General features: G+C 44.5%; 1 protein-coding gene across 1 annotated transcript in view; it reads right to left on the reverse strand.

Moving 5' to 3' along the window:
• The window catches only part of ACSF2 (acyl-CoA synthetase family member 2), an 87,169-nt gene that overhangs the window by 32,929 nt on the left and 27,659 nt on the right, over positions 1 to 26,581 (reverse strand). The window contains exon 6 of the mRNA XM_075845064.1: positions 24,279 to 24,441. Coding sequence (XP_075701179.1) covers positions 24,279 to 24,441 — 163 coding nt within the window. The remainder of the gene's footprint in view (positions 1 to 24,278; positions 24,442 to 26,581) is intronic.

Here is a 26,581-nt window from a genome sequence, read left to right on the forward strand (position 1 = left end):
GAAAGGGTAAAATGTTGGATTTCTTACCGGTAATCTGTTTTTCAGGAACCTATGACAACACCCCACTAGTCCGTCCCCCCCCCCCCCTTCAGTAAACTTCCTTGATATCTCTTGTATATAGTATATATATGACTATAAATATATATTTACGGTGTGAGGTGGCTTTTCACTAAGGTGGCGCGGGAAAGAAAAAAAAAAGAGATAATAAATGAATGCGGCTGTGTGTCTATACAAACTTGGTGTATATATGAATAAAAGATAGCTAATTCTCATCCTGAGTTCCTTCTAAAGACTGGGTGTGTGGAGAGGTCTGTCCTTTTTTATATCGTCAGGCTTCCTGTCCAGAGAATGGGATGTCTCTCCAGGGGTGCTGTCATAGGCTCATGAAAAACAGATTACCGGTAAGTAATCCATCTTTTTCTGCCACAGCCCAAACACAGAAAAATACTCTGTATAGATGGAGGAACATCTATAAAATCTTTCACAGTCGTGAACCAGAAAAATAATGCTGAGGTTCTCAACAAGTGCTAAAGAGCATTAGGTTCTAGAATTGGTCCCTTTGTGAGGGGTGAGATATTGCAAATTAACATGTAACTCAATGTCACATATGCATGCCAATTGTTTCCCCTGGGAATAATAGAAGTCAAGTGACTTTGCAACTTTGCCTCCGCAGCATTGACAGTCTATAGAGTCGACCAGCTGAAGGCGCATTTAAAGAGGCTTTGTCACCACATTATAAGTGTCCTGTCTCCTAGATAAGGAGTTGGGTGCTGTAATGTAGGTGACAGTAATGCTTTTTATTTAATAAAACGATCTATTTTCACCAATTTATTAGCGATTTTAGATTTATGCTAATGAGTTCCTTAATGCCCAAGTCGGCGTATTTTTACTTTAGACCAAGTGGGCGTTGTACAGGGGAGTGTATGACGCTGACCAATCAGCATCATGCACTTCTCTCCATTAATTTCCTCAGCACATAGGGATCCTTTTAGATCGCTATGCGCTGTCTTATACTAACACATTAACAATACTCAAGTGTTTAGACACTGAATAGACATTCCACGGGATGTCTATTCACAATCTCTGCACTTCGTTACTGTTTTGTGGTAGTTACAGCAGAGCAAAGCGTAATCCCGCGAGATTACGTGGTAAATGACAGGTTACAGCGAGATTACGCTTTGCTCTGCTGTAACTACCACAAAAACAGTAACGAAGTGCAGAGATTGTGAATAGACATCCCGTGGAATGTCTTTTCACTGTCTAAACACTTCAGTATCGTTAATGTGTTAGTATAAGACAGCACATAAGGATCTAAAAGGATCCCTATGCGCTGCCTAAATGAATGGAGAGGAGTGCATGAGGCTGATTGGTCACTGATTGGTCAGCGTCATATACTCCTCTGTACAACGCCCACTTGGTATAAAGTAAAAATACGCCCACTTGGGCATTTAGCAACTCTTTAGCATAAATCTAAAATCGCTAATAAAGTGGTGAAAACAGATAATTTTAATAAATAAAAAGCACTGCTGTCATCTACATTATAGCGCCCATCTCCTTATGTAGGAGATACAGCACTTATAATGTGGTGACAGAGCCTCTTTAAGAAGAGGATTTAGATCATACCTCTCCACTTTCAAGTATCCCAAATAATAGAGACAACCAAATTCTTACCCTGTAAAGCCATGCCTCTAACCCCGCCCATACACATCTGGTTTAGCCCACACAGTATCATGCTCCCATAGTGCCTCTTCACAGTATAATGCCCCCATGGAACCCCCCATACACAGTATAATGCCCCTATAGCTGCCCACACACAGTATCATACCAAATATTGCCTCCCATAGCATAATGCCCCCATAGCTGCCCCCATACAGTACAATGCACCCATAGCTTCCCTCATACAGTATAATGCCCCCTTAGCTGCCCCCATACAGTATAATGCTACCTTATTTGCCACCATACAGTATGACGTCCCCAAGGTGCCTAATAAAAAAAACAGCAATATAAATACTACCTAGCCCTGTTCTTACGACGATTGGAGATCCCTCTGCTCCTCCGTTCTGTACTATGAGTGGCTTAGCGTAGACAGACACGATTACGTCACTTCATCGCGCCTGTCTGTGCTGAGCGGCTCATGGCCGCTTCATACAGTGAATGCTGAAGCAGGGAACTGATCGTTCCCTGCTTCAGCATTGGATTCAATTGTATCTGCGTCCTGAGGACGCAGATACAGTTGACACCGTCTGCCCGGGACACCACCCGGAATCGGGGACTGTTCCGCTGAATCCAGGAGGGTTGGGAGGTATGAACTTTGTTAATGTATGGGTACTTGGGGGGCCACCGAATGTGCGCACCAAAAAGGAATTTTGTTAAATCTGTAACCTATCAGCGTATCATAATAAGAAAGTAATTGCAATGCCTTAAAGAGGCTCTGTCACCCCATTATAAGTACCTTATCTACTACATAAGAAGATGGGCGCTATAATGTAGGTGACAGCAGTGCTTTTTATTTAGAGAAACTATCTATTTTTTACCACTTTGAGCAATTTTTAGCTTTATGCTAATGAGTTTCTTAATGCCCAAGTAGGCGTGTTTTTACTTTAGACCAAGTGGGCGTTGTACAGAGGAGTGTATGACGCTGACCAATCAGTGACCAATCAGCGTCATACACTTCTCCCCATTCATTTACACTGCACTAGTGATAAAGCTATATCGCTATGTGAAGCTACATACACACACTATAACATTACTGCAGTGTCCTGATAATGAATATACATCACTACCAGCCAGGACGAGATGTGTATTCAGAATCTTGACACGTCTGAATCTTTTCTGTGAAACTTCCATCAAGGCAAACGTAATCTCATTTACATCGTAATCTCGCGAGATTACGTTTGCCTTGATGAAAATCTCACAGAAAAGATTCAGAAGTGTCAGAATTCTGAATAAACATCACGTCCTGGCTGGAGGTAATGTATATTCATTATCAGGACACTGTAGTAATCTTATAGTGTGTGTATGTAGCGGCACATATCGATATAGCTATATCGCTAGTGCAGTGTAAATGAATGGAGAGAAGTGTATGACGCTGATTGGTCAGCGTCATACACTCCTCTGTACAACACCCACTTGGTCTAAAGTAAAAACACGCCCACTTGGGCATTAAGAAAGTAATTAGAATAATCGCTCATAAAGTGATAAAAATATATTGTTTTTCTAAATATAAAGCACTGCTGTCACCTACATTATAGCGCCCATCTCCTTATGTAGGAGATAGGGCACTTATAATGTGGTGACAGAACCTCTTTAATGGCTACAACATCTATTTAGTTCCCCCGACTCTGAACCTACATTTAAAAAGATTTATTACAAATAAAGATTACAGTGGAAGAAGTGGGAAGTAGGAATGAAAACTATGTAATCAGGGCCAGACTGAGACAAAAAAAACAGCCCTGGCACACAAGCCCCAGCAGCCTACACACTGTCTAAAACCAGCCCTGGCCCTAAGCCCCCAGTCACAGCACACAGCGCACGTCGGTTGATTCGGTCCAAAGTGATTTCTGTTGAATGTCAGATTACCGCACTTTTTTATAAGTTGAAAATGCGTTCCGGTGGAGCAGCTAGCTCACATCTTATGTGCTCAACATTCAGCTTTCCCCCTTCCCCATAGAGCAACACCTACAGGGTGACGGAACGTGATACTTGATTGAGTGATAAGTATGAAATCTGCAATAATGTTCTGTAAAAGACAACTGGTTCAGCCGCATAAGTAACTTTCTTATGCAGCAATCTCCTTACTACACCACCTCCACCCAGCGAGGTATTCTCTCAGAAGAGGCCACACTTCAGTATATGAACCAGGGTCCACACAGAAGACGCTGCTTAAAGAGGCTCTGTCACCACATTATACGTGGCCTATCTTCTACATAATGTGATCTGTGCTGTAATGTAGATTACAGCAGTGTTTTTTATTTAGAAAAACGATCATAAAGCTAAAATAGGTCATGAGTTTCTAAATGGACAACTGGGCGTGTTTCACTTTTTGACCAAGTGGGCGTTGTGGAGAGAAGTGTATGATTCTGACCAATCAGTGACCAATCGGTGTCATTCACTTCTCCCCATTCATTTGCACAGCACATAGCGATATAGCTATATGTGCAGCCACATAAACACACTATAACGTTACTCAAGTGTCCCGACAGTGAATATACATTACCTCCAGCCTGGACGTGATGTCTATTCAGAATCCAGACACTTCTGTAGCGTCTGTGTGATATTTACAGCCAGGCAAGTGTAATCTCGCGAGGTTACGATGTAACCTGTCATTTAAAACGAGATTATGCTTGCCTTGCTGTAAATATCACACAGACGCTACAGAAGTATCAGGATTCTGAATAGACAACACGTCCGGGCTGGAAATAATGTATATTCACTGTCGGGACACTTGAGTAACGTTATAGTGTGTTTATGTGGCTGCACATAGCGATATAGCTATATCGCTATGTTCTGTGTAAATGAATGGGGAGAAGTGTATGACGCTGATTGGTCACTGATTGGTCAACGTCAGGGTATGTTCACACGATGAGAGGCATTTACGTGTGAAAAGACAGACTGTTAACAGCTGCCGCGTTTCACACGTAAATGCTCCTCCTCGCATTTTGCGAGCCGTCTGAGACGCTCGTAAATCTTGAGCTGTGCTTCATTAAGTTCAATGAAGAACAGCTCAAATTACGTGGCAAAGAAGTGCCCTGCACTTCTTTGCCGAGGCAGTCCATTTACGCGTCGTCGTTTGACAGCTGTCAAACGACGACGCGTAAATTACAGGTCGTCTGCACAGTACGTCGGCAAACCCATTCAAATGAATGGGCAGATGTTTGCCGACGTATTGTAGCCCTATTTTCAGGCGTAAAACGAGGCATAATACGCTTCGTTTACGCCTGAAAATAGGTCGTGTGAACCCAGCCTCATACACTTCTCTCCACAACGCCTAACTTGGTCAAAAAGTAAAATACGCCCAGTTGTCCATTTAGAAACTCATGACCTATTTTAGCTTTATGCTAATAACTCCGTCAAAAATTATCGTTTTTCTAAATAAAAAACACTGCTGTAATCTACATTACAGCGCCGATCATATTATGTACAAGATAGGCCACTTATAATGTGGTGACAGAGACTCTTTCAGCACCAGACCACCAGTTCAGGCTGATCTCTGAGCTTTCTTATTGTCCCCATACGACCAAATGTAAACGTCACTTCCAGCAGGAATAAGAACATGTCATCTTTGGAAGAATTTGTTGCCAACAGTTGGAAGCAGAGGTAGCGCACTGGTAAAGATCTCTGCTAATAAATTAGAGGTGTGAGGACCACGTCAGTTCTATCTCCAGGATCTCCAGCCTTAAAAGCAGTTAACCCCCAGGCTGACTTGCTGTCATGTCTCAATGTCATCCGAGGTTTTTCTTGCTGAAGGTCCGATTACCCATTTTTAAAAGAGGTCACAAATATGTCCTCAACGCTTCGGTGCAGCTAGCTCACAGCTTGCGTGATCTGAGTTGAGTGCAGGAATCACTTCTGCACGATGTGGGTTCAAATCCCCATGTTATTCTCCTGCTCCCCCTTTCCCAAAGTGCCACCTAACGAGGGATGGATTATGATACCTGTTTGAGTGATGAGTATATTGCTGAAAGCTGAAATAATCTACTATATAAATGCAGCTTTCTCAAAAGAGACCAAGAGCGCAACAATCTCACTGCACTGCCTACACACCACCCAGCAAAGTACCATTTTGAACAATCCACCAATCAGGATTTGAACCAAGGACTGCACAGAAGACACCCACTCTTTAAACATCCCTTAATCAACACACCACCAGTTCACACTAGAATCTTAGCAATCTTAGCTCTCTTTCTTAGCTCTCTTAGCTTTCTTATTGTCCCCATAAGACTAAATGAAATCATTACTTCCAGCAGGAATAAGAACATGTCATGTTTGGAAGAGTTTGTGACTGGCTCTCAAAAACAGAGGTAGTACACTGGTAATGTTCTCTGCTGATAAACTAGAAGTGTCAGTGCTGTGTTGGTTCTATCCCCAGGTTCTCCTCCTTGTGTCTCAGTTTTGAAAGTCTTTCACCAGTGCAGGTTCACAAGGCGAGGCATCCTTTTAAAAGAGAAATGCATTGCCCTGTTGAGCGTCAGCCACTTGCCAAAATTGTTGGAAAAACATCACCAAGCAACAAAGTTGTATATGCAAGGAGACCACCATCTACCACACAAGCATCATGCAGGATGCTTTGAACTTAGGGACATAGGTTAACTCCATAGCAAACCAGGCCAAGGCACTTAAGCCCCAAGCCACCACACTGTCATACTGCCCACCTGCCCCAATGTGATCTTAAGTTTTCATGTTGAATGTCCACGTATCCCTTCTTTAAAAGAGGTGAAAAATGTGTCTTTGTAAGGCTGCCGTGCAGCTAGCTCACAGCTTGTGTGATCTGAGTTGAGTACAGGAATCACTTCTGTACAATGTGGGTTCCAATCCCCATGTTGTTCTCTTGGTGACCTTGGGCTGCTCCCCCTTTCCCAAAGTGCCACCTAAGAATGGATTATGATACCTGTTTGAGTGTTGAGTATATTGCTGAAATCTGTAATAATCTACTATATAAATGCAGCTGTCTCAAAAGAGACAGCTGCATAAGTAACTTTCTTTACATAATTTAATTAACTTTCTAATGCAGCAACAATTTCATTGCACTGCCTCCACCCCACTATAAACACCACCCAGCAAAGTACCATTTTGGACAATCTACACATCAGGATTTGAACCAAGGACTGCATAGAAGACACCCACACTTTAGACATCACTTAATCACCACACCACCAGCTCACACTGGAATCTTAGCTTTCTTATTGTCCCCATAAGACCAAATGAAATCATTATTCCAGCCGGAATAACATGTCATCTTTGGAAGAGTTTGTGGCTGGCTCTTGACATCAGAGGTAGTACACTGGTAATGTTGTCTGCTAATAAACTAGAAGTGTGAGGGCTGTGTTGGTTCTATCTCCAGGGTCTCCTCCTTGTGTCTCAGTTTTGAAAGTCTTTCACCAGTGCAGGTTCACAAGGCGAGGCATCCTTTTAAAAGAGAAATGCATTGCCCTGTTGAGCGTCAGCCACTTGCCAAAATTGTTGGAAAAATATCACCAAGCAACAAAGTTGTATATGCAAGGAGACCACCATCTACCACACAAGCATCATGCAGGATGCTTTGAACCTAGGGACATAGGTTAACTCCATAGCAAACCAGGCCAAGGCACTTAAGCCCCAAGCCATCACACTGTCATACTGCCCACCTGCCCCAATGTGATCTTAAGTTTTCATGTTGAAGGTCCACGTATCCCTTCTTTAAAAGAGGTGAAAAATGTGTCTTTGTAAGGCTGCCGTGCAGCTAGCTCACAGCTTGCGTGATCTGAGTTGAGTGCAGGAATCACTTCTGTACAATGTGGGTTCCAATCCCCATGTTGTTCTCTTGGTGACCTTGGGCTGCTCCTCCTTTCCCAAAGTGCCACCTAAGAATGGATTATGATGAGTGTTGAGTATATTGCTGAAATCTGTAATAATCTACTATATAAATGCAGCTGTCTCAAAAGAGACAGCTGCATAAGTAACTTTCTTTACATAATTAATTTTCTAATGCAGCAACAATTTCACTGCACTGCCTCCACCCCACTATAAACACCACCCAGCAAAGTACCATTTTGGACAATCTACACATCAAGATTTGAACCAAGTACTGCATAGAAGACACCCACACTTTAGACATCACTTAATCACCACACCACCAGCTCACACTGGAATCTCAGCTTTCTTATTGTCCCCATAAGACCAAATTAAATCATTATTCCAGCCAGAATAACAACATGTCATCTTTGGAAGAGTTTGTGGCTGGCTCTTGACATCAGAGGTAGTACACTGGTAATGTTGTCTGCTAATAAACTAGAAGTGTGAGGGCTGTGTTGGTTCTATCCCCAGGGTCTCCTCCTTGTGTCTCAGTTTTGAAAGTCTTTCACCAATGCAGGTTCACAAGGCGAGGCATCCTTTTAAAAGATAAATGCATTGCCCTGTTGAGCGTCAGCCACTTGCCAAAATTGTTGGAAAAACATCACCAAGCAACAAAGTTGTATATGCAAGGAGACCACCATCTACCACACAAGCATCATGCAGGATGCTTTGAACCTAGGGACATAGGTTAACTCCATAGCAAACCAGGCCAAGGCACTTAAGCCCCAAGCCACCACACTGTCATACTACCCACCTGCCCCAATGTGATCTTAAGTTTTCATGTTGAAGGTCCACGTATCCCTTCTTTAAAATAGGTGAAAAATGTGTTTTTGTAAGGCTGCCATGCAGCTAGCTCACAGCTTGCGTGATCTGAGTTGAGTGCAGGAATCACTTCTGTACAATGTGGGTTCCAATCCCCATGTTGTTCTCTTGGTGACCTTGGGCTGCTCCCCCTTTCCCAAAGTGCCACCTAAGAATGGATTATGATACCTGTTTGAGTGTTGAGTATATTGCTGAAATCTGTAATAATCTACTATATAAATGCAGCTGTCTCAAAAGAGACAGCTGCATAAGTAACTTTCTTTACATAATTAACTTTCTAATGCAGCAACAATTTCATTGCACTGCCTCAACCCCACTATAAACACCACCCAGCAAAGTACCATTTTGGACAATCTACACATCAGGATTTGAACCAAGGACTGCACAGAAGACACCCACTCTTTAGACATCACTTAATCACCACACCACCAGTTCACACTGGAATCTTAGCTTTCTTATTGTCCCCATAAGACCAAATGAAATTATTATTCCAGCCGGAATAACAACATGTCATCTTTGGAAGAGTTGGTGGCTGGCTCTCGACATCAGAGGTAGTATACTGGTAATGTTCTCTGCTGATAAACTAGAAGTGTCAGGGATGTATTGGTTCTATCCCCAGGGTCTCCTCCTTGTGTCTCAGTTTTGAAAGTCTTTCACCAGTGCAGGTTCATAAGGCAAGGCATCCTTTTAAAAAGAGACATGCATTGCCCTGGTGAGCCAAAATTGTGGTCACCTTAAGCACAATTGTATAAGTTTGGAGAACACCCCTACCACACAAGCTTCAAACCCAGGCACATGGGCGAAATTAAAAGCAAACCTGGCCTAAGCACTTAAGCCCCAAGCCATTGCGTGGTCATGCCAAAATGTGATCTAAAGTTTCTTTTCCTGAATGTCCGCTCACCTTTTTTTCGCCTTTTTTTTTTTTTTAAACGTGTGAAAAATATGTTCTCGTGGAGCTGCTGTGCAGCTGGCTCACAGCTTATGTGATCGGAGTTGAGCGCAGGAATCACTTCTGTACCATGTGGGCAGCTTCCCCCCCTTTCCGAGGGAGGGAGGGGGGGAAAGAGAGAGAGAGAGAGATGGGGGGGGGGGAAAGAGAGAGAGAGATTGGGGGGGGGAGGAAAGAGAGAGAGAGATTGGGGGGGGGAGGAAAGCGAGAGAGAGAGATGGGGGGGGAAAGCGAGAGAGAGAGATGGAGGGGGAAAGAGAGATGGGGGGGGAAAGAGAGATGGGGGGAAGAGAGAGAGAGATGGGGGGGAAGAAAGAGAGAGAGAGATGGGGGGGGAAGAGAGAGAGAGATGGGGGGGGAAGAGAGAGAGAGATGGGGGAGGGGAAAGAGAGAGAGATGGGGGGGGGGGAAAGAGAGAGAGATGGGGGGGGGGAAAGAGAGAGAGAGATGGGGGGGGGAAAGAGAGAGAGATGGGGGGGAAGAGAGAGAGAGAGAGATATGGGGGGGAAGAGAGAGAGATGGGGGAAGAGAGAGAGATGGGGGGGAAGAGAGAGAGATGGGGGGGAAGAGAGAGAGATGGGGGGGAAGAGAGAGTGATGGGGGGAAGAGAGAGAGTGATGGGGGGGAAGAGAGAGAGTGATGGGGGGGAAGAGAGAGAGTGATGGGGGGGAAGAGAGAGAGTGATGAGGGGGAAGAGAGAGAGTGATGGGGGGGAGAGATGGGGGGGGAGAGATGGGGGGGAGAGATGGGGGGGGGGGAGAGACAGAGTGTATATACATACATACATACAGCTTTAAAAGAGACAGCTGTATAAGTAACATTCTTATGCAGCAACAATGGCACAGCGCTGCCTCCGCACCACTATAAACACCACCCAGCAGAGTTCCCTTTTATACAAGGCCACATATCAGGATTTGAACACGGAAGACAATCACTGTTTAGACACCACCCCACACGGATTGTACTCAGTTTGGTCTCTTATCCCTCTTATTGTCTCCATAAGACCAAATGTAAACGTCACTTCGAGCAGGAATAAGAACATGTCATCTTTGGAAGAATTTGCAGCCAGCTCTCCACAGCAGAGGTAGTGTGCTGGTAACGTTCTCTGCTGGTGAATTAATTAGACGAGTCAGGAACATGCAGGTTCTAACCCCAGGATCTCCTACTAGAAAGCCCTGCACCAGTGCAGGTTCGCAAGGCAAGGCGTTCATTTAAAAGAGAAGTGCATTGCCCTGTTGAGCACCAAAGTTGTCGGGAAAACATTGTCACCTTTAAGCACAAGCAGCTCACTCGTATAAGTAAGGAGGCCGCCATCAACCAGACAAGTTGCATGCAGCAAACCCAGGTACGTGGGCTAACACCGTAGTGTTCCTGGACTCAGCACTTTAGTCCCAAGGCGTCATTTAAAGTGCATATTGTCTTGTCCCCCCCCATCACCTTCATTTATTACCCACACTGTAGAGTAGTTTATACTTCTTTTTACTAAAGATATTGCAGAAATATTATACAAGTGAACGGTGTCAGTAACCTCTAGAGAAGCCGAGTAGTTCAAGGGGGTTTTCCACCTTCTGACAACTGATGACCTATCCATAGGTTTATCAGTACACGATCTGTGGGGGTCCGACCCCCCGACCTCGCACAAATCAGCTGGTCCGGTACCTCTGTGCACTAGGACTTACATGCCGGAAGCAGTTGGCTCCGGGCACAGAATATTGGCCGAGCTTCTACAGCACGGCCGCTATGCGATGTACGGAGCCGACTGCTACCGACTCCGTACATCACATTATGTGCCATAACATCCGGTGCCCGCAGGCCACTGGAGCGGTTTAACGGACGCACATCGATGATATACTGATGACCTCTCCAGTGGATAAGTCATCCGTTGTCAGAAGGTGGAAAACCCCTTTAAAGGACGAGTGTCACGAAAAAAAATTTGGGGATATCAATTTGCATTTAGTGTTTTATTATAAAATCTTTTATTTATGTGTGTGTTTGTGTTTTACTTTTTTCTAACTTTTACTTCACTATGGGGGCTGCCATTTTGTTTTTCATCTCTGTATATGTCGATTAACGACACATACAGAGATGGACAACGGCAGCTACAGTGCATAGGAGTCAATGAACGGGAGCCGTTCCATTGACTTTGCTCTATGGCTCTGTACTGCGCAGACGCAGGTCAGTCACACAGAGCAGAGCAGCTGTTTGCAGGGAGAGAGCAGGCGCCATCTTGAAGACCAGCTGCACTGCAGGTAAGGTCTGTGTTTCTGCATGTCCCACTCTCTATCTCACAGACCCCCACTCTCGTGACCCCGTGATACCGTAAGGGTATGTTCACACACAATGTTTTCAGCTGAAAAATCGGAAGCAGAACGGCTACAAACATCTGCCCATTAGTTTCAATGGGAAATACGGCGTTCTGTTCCGACAGGGCGTTTTTTACGTGGTAGTTTTCCAAAAACGGCACGTAAAAAGACGCCCGACCAAAATGAAGTGCACATCACTTCTTGGGACAATTTTGGAGCCGTTTTTCATTGACTTTATAGAAAAACAGCTCCAAAAACAGCCGTTAAAAAACGCAAGTTTGATTAAAAAATGGCTGAAAATCAGGAGCTGGTTTCCCTTTGTTTAGTAAGCGTGTGAACATACACTTAGCCTTATGGTGTGTCCTATAACTTCTTCCAGCTGCAGAATCACACCGAATATGGCTGCCGGACACTGCTTAGCAATTTGAAGACACCTTTTCCTGGCTTGTGAGAGGGGGGGGGGGGTGAGGTTCCCTCCCACATTTACAGCAGCTGTGAGTCAGGTTGCTTTGCCTTATTCACCTTGCTGTAATTCTGGGAAGTGCTCCCCCTGGTGTCCAACATTGGAAAACATGTCAAATTATTATTTAATTTGTAATACTTTCCACCATACGGGAAAAAAAATAAAATACAGCAAAAAACGTAAAACATATAATAGAAATAAGTAACGACACTTAAAAAAAAAAGGTTTCATTTGCGACACATTCCCTTTAACAGATTACGTCTAAACCAACTTTCTGTATCACTCGTTAGAGCCGGGTCACCGTCGAAAATATCTGTCGGTCTCAAAACTGTTCTCAGATATATATATTTTAGATCTTTTAGTCAGATGTTTCTATGGTTACTGAAGTACAATTATAAATATTTCCTACGTTTTTTAACTTTTATTGACAAATACATCAAGTTTATGCAAAGACTCAATATTTACAGTGTTGACCCTTCTTTTTCAAGACTTTGGCAATTCGCTCTAACATGCTGGATGTTATCTTCCGGGCCAAATCCTGACTGATGACCAATTCTTACCTAATCAGTGCTTGGAGTCTAACACAATCTCTGTGTTTTGGTTTTTTGTCCACCCACTTTTTGAGGAGTGACCACAGGGTCTCAATGGGATTGAGATCTGGGGAGTTTTCTGGCCATGAACCCAAAACAGTAAAAGTTTTGTTCACTGAGCCCCGAAATTGTCACTTTTGCCTTGTGACATGGTCCATCATGCTGGGAATAGCATTGTTCATCACCAAATTGCTCCTGGATGGTTGGGAGAAGTTGCTCCTGGATGGTTGGGAGAAGTTGCTCTTGGAGGATGCTTCGATACCATTCTTTATTCATGGTAGTGTTCTTAGGCAAAGTTTTGAGCCCACTCCCTTGGATGAAATGCAACCCCACAGATGAATGGTTTTTATGATGCTTTAATGTTGGCATGACCCAGAACTCATGGTAGCGCCAACCCTTTCTTCTCTGGACAATCATTCTTCCAAATGTCCCAAACAGTCTGAAGGGGGCTTCATCAGAGAAAATAACTTTACCCCAGTCCTCTGCAGTCCAATCCCGGTACTTCCTGTAGAGGACTGTCCTCAATGTTTTTCTTGGAGTGAAGTGGCTTCTTTTCTGCCCTCCTTAACACCAGGCCAGCCTCCATAAGCCTTCACCTCACTGTACGTGCAGGTGCACTGACACCTGCCTGCTGCCATTCCTGAACAAGCTCTGCACTGGTGTAGAACCGAGCCCGCAGCTTAATCCTCTTTAGGTAACTTTCCTGGCACTTGCTGGACTTTCTTGGGAGCCCAGAAGCTTTCTTCACAGCAATCGAACCTCTCTTCTTGAAGTTATTGATGATCCGATAAATGGTTAAATGGGTTTTCCCAGCAGGCACATTTATGACATCTCCACATTATAGGTCATAAATGTCAGATAGATGCAGGTCCCACATCTGGGACCCACACCTATCTCTAGAACGGGGCCCCATAAACTCAGTTTTACCACTCTGTGTAACGGCTGAATGAAGTTGAATTCCGACCATAAAAAAGGTTATATGGTCTTGAGTTACAGAAACAGCGTAGCTCAGCGCGATACGTGGTTTTTGTAAGTCCCATAAAACTGAATGGTAGTTACAGAAACATCGTAGCTCACATGCTACGCTACGTACGTAACTGCAATTCACTATGGGAGTTACGGAAACAGCGTAGCTCAGCGAACTACGCTGTTTTCTTCATGGTCGAAAATCACCCGCATTAGCCACATCATAAATCGGAAAAATGGGGTTTAGGGTGCCCCGTTATAAAGATAGGCGTGGGTCTCAGACAGGTCCGGACTGGGACTTAAAATCAGCCCTGGCATGTTTAAGCACACAGGCCCACCGCAGGCGATACGCAACCGTCAGCATTGGGCTGGGACCACCTTTCAGCTATACAAGACACGGGAGATTTATTAAAACAGGTGTAAATTAAAAGAGGAATAGTTCCTGATAGCCCCAACTCCAATGAATCCACTGCGTTCCCACGAGAATAATGAACATGCTAATCATTCTAGAGGATGTTTTTCGCGGAACTGAATTGAAGCAGACTTATTTCTGCTGCATGTGAATGGGGTATAAAATAGCCCATTCACTATTAATGGATGCAGAATGTTAGCTGATTTGAAAGGGATTTGGGTGTGGAATCAGGGAATTTAGTTTAATCAAATCCTGTTTGCGTGATCATTACCTAATACTGCCGTATAAATATTGCAAATTATAAGAGTATACAATGCTAAAATATCACCATACGGTAACTAAATAGTATGATTTCAATTTCATAGACACACACACACACACACACACACACACACACACACACACACACACACACTGCCTTCGTGCCACTCACACCTAGGACACATGTGGACGCACACCACTCACACTTATAACTCATGCCCAGTACATATATACAGCACCAGAACAAAGCTCAGTACATATATACAGCACCAGAACAAAGCTCAGTACATAAATACAGCACCAGCACAAAAACAGCTCAATTTAGTGCAACCCCTGCCGTATAGGTTTGTACGGTGTAAAACTACAGCTCCCAGCATGGACCGAACAATGATAAGGATATGCTGGGAGTTGCTGTTTCACAAAAAATCCTATCATAATCATACCACCCATCATCTCGCTGCAGATCATACAGTGACTAGAGTACTGATTAGAGGCAGAATAAACATTTATATTAAAGTGACTCACCAGTGACGATCTCAGATTCTAGTTGTTCTTTTTCTCTTTTCTTCTCCATCTGGTCCAGACCTCTATGATGACTTCTCCCGGCCACGACCCATTTCTGCAGAGTTTGCCGCTCAGATGTCTTCAGCTACTCACTATTCACTATGCACCTATAAACGAAGATAAAATTCTCATGGTGACACACACACTGTACCCCTAAATATAATAGCGCCTTACACTGTGTCCCCAATTATAATAGCACCATACACTGTGTCCCCAATTATAATAGCACCATACACTGTGTCCCTTATTATAATAGCACCATACACTGTGTCCCTTATTATTATAGCACCATATACTGTGTCCCACACACACACACACACACACACACACAGTGATCCCCGTAGATTGTGCCCCCATAGAGCCCCCTATAGATAGTGCCCAAACATATAGCCCCCCCCTGTATATAGTGCCCAAACATATAGCCCCCCTGTAGATGGTGCCCCACATGACGTCATCGTGCCACTAGCATAGTTGAAACTCGCTGAGTGGTGGGGCAAGTCATTGTAAGGCAGGTACAATTAGTGCAGGAGGGGGTGTCGGCGGCTGGTTTCAGTGGCGCCTCCACCCAGGGCCGATTCTAGCTTTTTTGCTACCTGAGGACGAAAATTGAAATGGCGCCTCAGATCTTGATTGGCATCCCCCTGACTGTTCTACATTACTACCAGCCTTCTCCATTGCCTTGTACTCCCTTGGCATGCACGGTGCAGCGATGAAGCCGAGCAGAATACACCTCGCTGAATGGTGCGTGCTCATGGAGTACAAGGCAATGGCGAATCCAAGAAAGTTGGAGGAGACTGGAAGTGATGTATAACAGTCAGGGGGATGTCAACCAAGCATGGAAAGGTGGGTTTGCAGTTAGGACTTTGTGACTCTATAGGATAGTGCCACCGACCCATGACCCTTAATAGAATAATTAGCATATAGCATGCACTATTTTAAAAGTAGATTTTATGGATTTTACTGTATCTGAAACAAACATACAGGGGAATGTTTGAAAATATTGTCAGGTCATGTATTACTGCATGGTGGCGGTTCCGATTAACCATACAAATCAATTGCAACTATGCCATCTGCTCTGCAATCTTGTATTTTAAATACATCCTATATAATTACAGGACCAGAACCAAGCTCATACATATATACAGTAGCGGAACCAAGCTTAGTACGTACGTACGTACATATACATATATATATATATATATATATATATATATATAGATAGAAGAATCCAAAAATCAGGCAGCACTCCAAGGTATAAGCAAGGTAGAAAAAGGTGCTTTATTGGTCCATATACACACGACGTTTCAGCTCAACACAGGAGCCTTTCTCAAGTGACATATATATATATCACCAGAACCAAGCTCATATATGTATATGTATACATACACAGACATACACACACACCAGTACTATGCTCAGTACATAAATACAGTACCAGAACCAAGCTTAGTACCTATATACATCACCAGAACATATATACGGAACAACAAGGCTCAGTGCATATATACAGCATCACAACCACACACACACACACACACACACACACACACACACACACACACACCAAAGTTCAGTACATAAATACAACACCAAAACCAAGCTCAGTACAAATACATTTCAGTACAGAGATAATTTGCAAGGTCAGGTTAGCAGCTTCCAGTACTGAACAATAGTAATCATATACTGGGAATTGCTTACACCCCAAAAAAAATAAATAGTACCCTCCATCATCTGTACAGATCATACCGTAATAGTTAGGCTTCGTTCTCACCTGCGTCGGGGTTCCGTTCACGGGTTCAGTCAGACCTTTCCGTCAGGGGAACCCACGAACGGAAACCAAACGGAAAACCATAGCTTTCCGTTTGCATTACCATTGATTTCAATGGTAATGCTTCCATTGCTAATGGTTTCAGTTTGTCTCCATTTCGCAAGGTTTCCGTTTTTTTGGGCGGTATCAATAGAGTAGTCTACTGTATCCTCCTGTAATCTATTACATCTAACTAAGGGTGCGTTCACATATGTCAGTTGCATCAGCATCAGTTTTTTTGTCTCTCAGCGATTACAACTGATAAAAAAATGTATCAGTTGCCACCAGGCTTTTTCACGATTTTTACTACAAAGCCAGCAGTTGTCATTGGTTGTCGTTAGCGGTCATCAGTTTTTACCATCCAATTTTACCATCAGTTTTTACCACAATGGTCCACAAAATGGTAGTCTAGGCTCTGAAAATGTGCCCCTGTAGAGAATACCGCAGTACCCTCTGTAGATAATGCCACGATTTCCTCTGTAGATAGTGCCACACCCCCTGTAAATACTGCAGTGACCTCTGTTGAAAGTGCCACACCCCCTGTATATAGTACCATACATGCCCCTGTAGATAATGCCACAGTACCCACTGTAGATAATGTAACACAGGCCCCCTTGTAGGTGGGGCGCCACACAGGCCCCTTGTAGGCAGCACCACACAGCCCCCTTGTAGGCAGCGCCACGCAGCTCACAGCCCCCTTGTAGGCAGCGCCACGCAGCCCCCTTGTAGGCAGCGCCACGCAGCCCACAGCCCCCTCATAGGCAGCGCCACGCAGCCCCCTCGTAGGCAGCGCCACGCAGCCCGCTCGTAGGCAGGGCCACGCAGCCCGCTCGTAGGCAGGGCCACGCAGCCCGCTCGTAGGCAGGGCCACGCAGCCCGCAGCCCCCTCGTAGGCAGGGCCACGCAGCCCGCAGCCCCCTCGTAGGCAGCGCCACACAGCCCCCTTGTATGCAGCCCCCTTGTAGGCAGCGCCACGCAGCCCCCTTGTAGGCAGCGCCACGCAGCCCCCTTGTAGGCAGCGCCACGCAGCCCACAGACCCCTTGTAGGCAGCGCCACGCAGCCCACAGCCCCCTTGTAGGCAGCGCCACGCAGCCCACAGCTCCCTTGTAGGCAGCGCCACGCAGCCCACAGCCCCCTTGTAGGCAGCGCCACGCAGCCCACAGCCCCCTTGTAGGTAGCGCCACGCAGCCCACAGCCCCCTTGTAGGTAGCGCCACACAGTCCCCTTGAAGGTAGCGCCACACAGTCCCCTTGAAGGTAGCGCCACACAGTCCCCTTGAAGGTAGCGCCACACAGTCCCCTTGAAGGTAGCGCCACACAGTCCCCTTGAAGGTAGTGAAACACAGCCCACTTGAAGGTAGCGCCCCCTCCCCCTTCCTGCAGATAGCACCACTGTAGCTCCCTGAAGGAGCGAAATCCCCCTTTGGCTGGGGATTCCACTCTTTGAGCGCTCCCCTTCATGTCTCTGTCCATATATGGATAGTGACATAAGGGGCAACTCCTGAAGCGGAATCCCCATACAAAGCGTTGCCGACGCTGTGACCGGTGATTACACTCCAGGAGAAGCCCCTGTCGTCTGTGTCCATTTATGGACAGTGACGTCACTGGCTTATCTTGGAGTGGAATTCCCGGTCACAGACTGTGGCAAAGCTGTGGATGGAGATTCCGCTTCAGGAGTTTCCCCTGATGTCACTGTCCATATATGGACAGAGACATGAAGCGGAGCGCTCGAGGAGCGCAATCCCTGGCCACACGTGGATTCCGCTCCTTCAGGGAGCTACAGTGGCGATAGTAGATAAAGCAGGGAGATACCTCCCTGCCCTGCTATAGTGGCATCGCTACCGCTGTAGCAGCCTCAGCGGCTGCTAGTGGCGCCGCCGGCCATAGGGGGTCCCGTCCCCCATCCCAACGGGCGCCCTCATGCCCAGTATCGCCGCTAGCAGCCGAGGGAAGAAGCAGCCAGGCGGAAAGGCGACTGCTGTGTCGCTGTGCCCGGGCGCTTCTGAAACAAGCAGGGGAAGGGAGCCAGCGCAGCGCCCCCTTGCACCTGCTGGGGTGATGTGCCATGTGCCCTGGGTGGGAGGGTAGTCATCTGGGTCTCCGCCTGGAGTGGAATCCACGGTAATGCTATGACCAAGGACATCCACCTAGTCACATCCACCTTCCCACCAGGTGCTTACGGAAGGTGGATGTGGAAGCACCCTGCGTTCATCCGGCCACCATTAAAATAGATAGGATACGGCGCCAGACCTCCCTGGGAGCCGGAACCAAAAACCCTGAAGGTAAAGTTTTGAGATCCGGCTCCCAGGGAGGTACGTACAGCGCCACAACTGCTGTCCTCCGTGCCAGAACAGATCCCATAGAAAACTATGGGATCCGTTCTAACATCAGTTTGCCTCCGGCTTTTCTTCAACACGCCGGAGGTAAACTGAAGCGGACACTGGACATATGTGAACGGCCCCTTAGATGTGATGTATTGCAGCGGTAACATCGGATGGAACATCATCCCAGGAGTCCAGCCCGGATGAAGAAACAGAATTCTGGGTAAGTATATATATATATATATATATATATATATATATATATATAAAAACACACACACACACACTTATATATATATATATAATTATATTAGCGTGTGTGTGTGTGTGTGTGTGTGTGTATGTATATATATATGTGTATATATGCACACACACATTAATATATATATATATATATATATATATATATATACACACATACATATATACACACACACACACTAATATATATACATATACACACGTATACACACACACACACACACACACACAGTGGACAGCCTTCAGAGGACAGCACACACAGGCTCTAACCAGGGTAGAAAGAGAAGTGGGAGGCCCCGCTGCACAACTGAGCAACAAGACAAGTACATTAGAGTCTCTAGTTTGAGAAATAGACGCCCCACAGGTCCTCAACTGGCAGCTTCATTAAATAGTACCCGCAAAACGCCAGTGTCAACGTCTACAGTGAAGAGGCGACTCCGGGATGCTGGCCTTCAGGGCAGAGTGGCAAAGAAAAAGCCATATCTGAGACTGGCTAATAAAAGGAAAAGATTAATATGGGCAAAAGCACACAGACATTGGACAGAGGAAGATTGGAAAAAAGTGGACAGACGAATCGAAGTTTGAGGTGTTTGGATCACACAGAAGAACATTTGTGAGACGCAGAACAACTGAAAAGATGCTGGAAGAGTGCCTGACGCCATCTGTCAAGCATGGTGGAGGTAATGTGATGGTCTGGGGTTGCTTTGGTGCTGGTAAAGTGGGAGATTTGTACAAAGTAAAAGGGATTTTGAATAAGGAAGGCTATCACTCCATTTTGCAACGCCATGCCATACCCTGTGGACAGCGCTTGATTGGAGACAATTTCATCCTACAACAGGACAATGACCCAAAGCACACCTCCAAATTATGCAAGAACTATTTAGGGAAGAAGCAGGCAGCTGGTATTCTATCTGTAATGGAGTGGCCAGCGCAGTCACCAGATCTCAACCCCATAGAGCTGTTGTGGGAGCAGCTTGACCGTATGGTACGCAAGAAGTGCCCATCAAGCCAATCCAACTTGTGGGAGGGGCTTCTGGAAGCTTGGGGTGAAATTTCTCCCGATTACCTCAGCAAATTAACAGCTAGAATGCCAAAGGTCTGCAATGCTGTAATTGCTGCAAATGGAGCACTCTTTGACGAAAGCAAAGTTTGAAGGAGAAAATTATTATTTCAAATAAAAATCATTATTTCTAACCTGGTCAATGTCTTGACTATATTTTCTAGTCATTTTGCAACTCATTTGATAAATATAAGTGTGAGTTTTCATGGAAAACACAAAATTGTCTGGGTGACCCCAAACTTTTGAACGGGTGTGTGTGTGTATATATATATATATATATATATATATATACACATACACATACACACATATACATACATACATACACACACACACACACAAATATATACACATGTACATATCAAAACGCACACAAATATGCAAATTACATGCACACATTATACACATATAAAGCACACATTGTAAACACACATGCACTTGCTTTTTATGTAGGATATTTGTGAAGGGAGCTCAGAGGGTTGATGGGGTGAGATTCTTCACTCCAGCACTTCTCCTGCTCACAGCCCGACACAGTGCTGTCGACAGTCTCCCATCCCCCTACCTCACATCCCGACTGGTAACAGCAGCAGGAGGGGAGGTTGTGTGAAGAGTAGGGAAGGGGGGCTGGAGGGGGAGACTTTAAAGTAGCATATGGAGTTTTAGTAATAGCAGCACAGATCAAGGCTGCAATTACAGTCAAACAGCAGTTCTTAGCTGCTGTGCCGCCCCCTTAGAAATGCTGTACCCTGCCGCCTGAGACACTGATCGTTTGGGTGGCCAGCAGGCAACCCACTGTTCACATCTGGCATTTGCCAGAACTCCCAGATGGCCAGTCCGGCCCTGTATGTGATCATAGGAACATCACAGTTCAGCTTTAGACTCTGACTGGTTGATATGAGCAACAAGAACACTTATTTTTGAGGCAAAGGGCACAAAAAATAAATAAAAAGTTACAAATAAAAAAAATGTCAGGGTTTATGCACTATTTTGTTGCAAAAAAAAACAACAACTCTAAATCAGTGCCTAATATGCATTACTGCAAAATGATTCACATATAATAAAGGTAGCAGCATAATCCATTAATCGATGCGCCTGTTATATTGCCATCATTAAACGCTCTATTTTTTAATTATTTGTAACACAGTAGGTGGTTTTAGGAATCATGGGTGCTAGTTATCTGGGTTTTAGATATACTAGGTGTGTACTGTAATTTGAAGTAGGTTGAACTATTGCACCAGCATTTAATAATTTAACCTCTTCCTATGTACCTGACTGCCATCTATGGCCATTTGGACTACGCACTTTCTGTACACAAGGAAAATATCTATGGCCATAAAAGCCTGGTATGTGGGGCCCAGCCCATAGGACACCAATCGATCTTTGGAAAGGGAGTACTTGGTCCCAGATGTTATTGAAAATGTGGCTGTACATGCGCAATACTTCTTTATTCCTCTGCCCTATAAGGACAGCTGATTTAACTCATATTAAAGGGGTTGTCTGTGGTGAGACACCACCTTTAAAGTTAAAGGTATATGCATTGGGTAAGGGGGTGCCTGGTCCTGGCAGAGTGGCCGCACATGCCCGTTCCCTCTTCATTTAAGTCAATGGTATGGGATAGAATATACAAAGGTCTTTGGTAAGAAAAATACATAAAAGGGAAATATTTGTTATTTTAAAAAATGTAATTTGCAGGGGTCTAGTCTTATCCTTTTCCAGGTGAAGGCAAGTAAATTCCAACCAGGTACTGAATAATAACTCTCTATAAACCAATACTGCCTCAACCTTGACCGATGATACTTTACACAAACTGCAAGTAGAGTCTGATCCAGAAATTCAATTACTTCAACCCATGTTTGAAAAGTAGAATAGGCCTGGTGAAGATTATACGAGATTAGTTTATAACTTGGAAATACTGCAATGTTTATTGTAGATAACAGGTGTTAGAAACTGGTTTTACTGAACTATTACTGTGAGCGCTGGAGACAAGTTAGGCAAGAATATATACAGTAAAATTCCATTACGTCATAACTAGGTTTTTGGGAATTCCTGTTAATGTGGCATAAAACAAATGCTGAATTATTGGGAAAATGACCAGACAGGCGTTTTCTCCGTTGTTCCTCGGCAGAAGATGGTGATAAGGGAATCATACATGTTAAACTAGTCTAATGGCCCTTTTACATTGGCCAACTATCGGGTAAACGAGCGTTCACACCCGTTCCCAAGAATTGCCTTGTGTAAACAGGGCAGCGATCAGCTGATGAACGAGGAAATGCTCGTTTATATTGTGAAAAATATTATCGTTGTCGGCAGCTCATATTTCAGGAGACCCGCTGCCGATGTGATACAAATGTATGGGGACAAGCGATCGTAGTAACGAGCGCTCTTCCCCCATACCAGCACCTTGTGAAAGGAGCAAATGAGCGCCGATCAATGGGCTGTCTCCTTGATCTGCGCTCGTTGGAACGGCCAAGATGGGCCGGTGTAAAAGTACCTTCAGTGCGGAGTAATCCAGTAGGACTACACATACAGTACTCGTGCGGGTAACCTACATTATGTATGCATGCGCGCAGATGTTTATCAAAGAGGAGTCAATTCTGTCCTGAGGATGATGGATTATTGGAGTTTTTTGTAGTACAGTTAGGGTATGTTCACATGCGTAACAAAAAAACGGCTGAAAATACAGAGCTCCTGATTTTCAGCCATTTTTTAAGCAACTAGCGTTTTTTTACGGCCGTTTTTGGAGCGGTTTTTCTATTCAATCAATGAAAAAAAACTGTTAAAGGAGTGACATGCACTTCTTTTTACGAGGCTTTTTTTACGTGGCCGTTTTTAAAAACGGCCGTGTAAAAAAATGCCCCATGGGAACGGAACGCCGTTTTTCCCAAACTTGATTTTGAAATCAATGGGCAGATGTTTGGTTTAAGGCCCGAAAAACGGCTGAAAATAGGTCGTGTGAACATACCCTGACAAATGAGATGCAAAAGTATGCTTTCTTTCTAAATAAGTGGCCCCTGACATCAGCAGGACCTATAGCAATGAGTTGATAACCTTGTGTTAAATGGCTTATTAGAGCTTGCTGAGATAATAGACAGGGTTCCTCCAGTCAGTGTGTCCTCTATAAAGCAACTCTCTGCTCTGAGTGAACGAGTACAATTGCTTCTTTTTATCTGCAGGATGCAATAGTTATGTCAGGACTACCTGCAGCATGATTCTGTGGTGGAGGAGGTTGCTTTACTGCAGGTGGTCTAAACTCAATCCAAACCAGACCACCCATTTAAAGAGGAGAATTAGTTGCAATGTTTTTGAAAAATATATTATTTTATTTTTTTTAAATCAGTGACTTACCCATTTATAAAAGCTGATGTAGTTGGTTTGGCAAAACTGGCCCTTCAGAAACGTGCGTGTGTGTGTGTGTGTGTGTGTGTGTGTGTGTTATATCATTAGGCCCTCTTCACACAGAGTTTTTTGGCGCTGATATTGACGCGGAAACCGTTTCGTTATCAGCACTAGAAAAATGGGCTAAAATCGTCCCCTATTGATTTCAATGGGAGGCAGAGGTGTCTTTTTTCCCGGGCAGCTTTTAGCTGCTCATGGGGAAAAAAAGCGGAATGTCCCCTCTTACCGTGGTTCCGGCTCTAACCTCCAATTGAAATTTATAGAAGGCAGAAAAAGACCTGAGGAGCTTGTTTCCGAGAGTTTTTTTTGCCCACGGTCCTCAATGGCTGCAGGCCAAAATAGCTGCGAAAAACGAGGCAAAAAAAGTGCAGGCAGGTCAAAATCTGAATTTCTGTCTGCAAAAAAAAAAACTCTGTGTGAACAGGGCCTTAATGCATAAGCCCACTTTGTGGAACAATAAAACTGAAAAAAGAACTTTGTCAGCCATGCCACAGTGAACTGTTTGTCACTTCCGGTCCTTAGAATGACACAAAAGATTATATGTTCACTTACAGATGTAAACTGGATATTCACAGGATCATCACATGATATCGACCTCTGTAAACCATGCAGCTGCTTCACAAAATCAGAACTCCCAGCATCCATCACTTCTTGAAAGTGAAATGTACCTGGATGCTTCTGGTCCAAGACTATAGCGATCCGCAGGTCAGGGTGTCTGAAAAACACAAATTAGAAAATGCAAGTATTTAGGCGTAGAAAATGCATGTATTTTTAAGTAGACTTTTGGTGGTGAGCTCTGGCTCTCCATTCTGGCTTATAGATGAGACGGCCCTGGGTGGAATACCATCCTCTGTGAGGCAACCGCTTTATTGTTGGTTAGACCCCTACCGATCATACAATGATCGCCTATCCTAAATATCAGCAGTACGAAGCGGCTACTGCGCTCACCAGGGCCCCTTTAATGATTATCCAGGGGGGTTGACCCTCACTTACCACATATTGAGGGCGTATTCTCGGGACAGGAGAGAAGCAGATGAAAGCAGAGGTTTTCATGCAATGGCAGTCATTATGTCCCCTATATTTGTGCTATATAATCTATAATAATGCTATACAATAATATAATTGGCTCTATGTAGGAAAATTGACAATGTAAGGCACACGAATAACACAATGTATCACGTTCAAGATCGAATATCACTACAAGAGGTAATGGAAGGAGCTGGTTTTATCGATCTCTGATACGGATCCTCAGTATTACCACTTCATCGGTGTCCATAATGCCTGCTAGGAGTTTAGCTACTTCGGTTTTCATAACTTTCTACAGTTATCCTTATATGTGAAATGTAAACTCCAAGTAATGTTTTAGTAATGTGTCCCCGCTATTGATGTTGGCTTCACTTATTGCTAACCAGATAAATTGTGTCAGAATCCGTGAAGACACCGGAACCCAGATGAGAACAAGTAAAGGATGAATCAGGAAAAGTGATGAAGTTTATGGACTGAAATATTTAGACAATACATAATAAGGGCTCGTCCACACATTGCGGAAATGATGAGTTTCCCCCCCCCCTCCGGAATTGCGTACGGAAAAAATGCAGAACACAGAAGCAGCAAAGTGGGTGAGATTTAACAAATCTCATCTACACGCGGTGTAAAAATTCAGAGCCAAAATTGACTTGCGGTGTGTATTCAACGGACCGCAGCATGTCAATTCCTACTGTGGAAAGTGGACAGAATTGCTGCGTTTTTCAGAGATTTCACCATCCCCCAACATTGTGAAAAACGCAGTAAAATGTGCACCATTTTCTGCAGTAAAAACCGCAGCATAAAGTCTGCTACTTTCAACAGAATTGCTGCAGAAAATTCCGTTGTGTGTGGACAAGCTCTAAGGAGGGTTTCAATTAAATAATAGTGAAACCTATCCTAGCGACTAAATATAGAACACATAAAAGTTGTTTTACGTTAAGGGTATGTTCACACGCCCTATTTACGGACGTTATTCAGGCATTTTACGCCTGGAATTACAGCCGAAAAAACGGCTCCAAAGCGTCGGCAAACATCTGCCCATTGAATTCAATGGGTCTTACGGTATTCTGTGCAGCCAGGTTTTTTTTTTTTACGCGCCGCTGTCAAAAGACGGCGTGTAAAAAGACGGCCGTCTAAAAGAAGTGCCTGTCACTTCTTGGGACGTAATTGGAGCCGTTTTTCATGGACTCCATTGAAAAACAGCTCCAATTACGTCCGTAATGGACGCCGCGAAAAACGCGTGCACTTGTCAAAACGTCTGAAATTCAGGAGCCGTTTTCACCTGAAACCAGCTCAGTAATTTCAGACGTAATTGGCGTGTGAACATACCCTAACAGGTGAATTTACCCATGAGCATCTTGAGAATGTGCAGAATGGAAACTGCAGATCATGGAGAGACTGGACGCAGGTACTTGGACTTCATTTATACTTATAATAATGTTTACTTAGGAATAATATCAATTATAGAAATATTTTGGGCATCTGATGACATTTGTCATGTACTGGAAAGAAGATAAAAAAATGTCAATAGACCTAGAAAGTCTTTACAGGATAGGATGACAGTGTAAGGCCTCATGCACACGACCGTAAAAACTCCCGTTATTACGGGTCGTAATTACGACCCGTAATAACGGGCTCATAGACTTCTATTGGCGACGGGTGCCTTCCCGTTTTCTCACGGGAAGGTGCCCGTGCCGTTGAAAAAGATAGAACATGTCCTATTTCAGGCCGTAATAACGGCACGGACAGTCCATAGAAGTCTATGGAGCTCTCGTAATGACGGGTGGCTACATGTGTGCACCCGTCATTACGGCAGCGTTGCTAAGCGA

This window comes from Rhinoderma darwinii, chromosome 13 (assembly GCF_050947455.1).
Source record: "Rhinoderma darwinii isolate aRhiDar2 chromosome 13, aRhiDar2.hap1, whole genome shotgun sequence".
Classification (NCBI taxonomy): domain Eukaryota; kingdom Metazoa; phylum Chordata; class Amphibia; order Anura; family Rhinodermatidae; genus Rhinoderma; species Rhinoderma darwinii.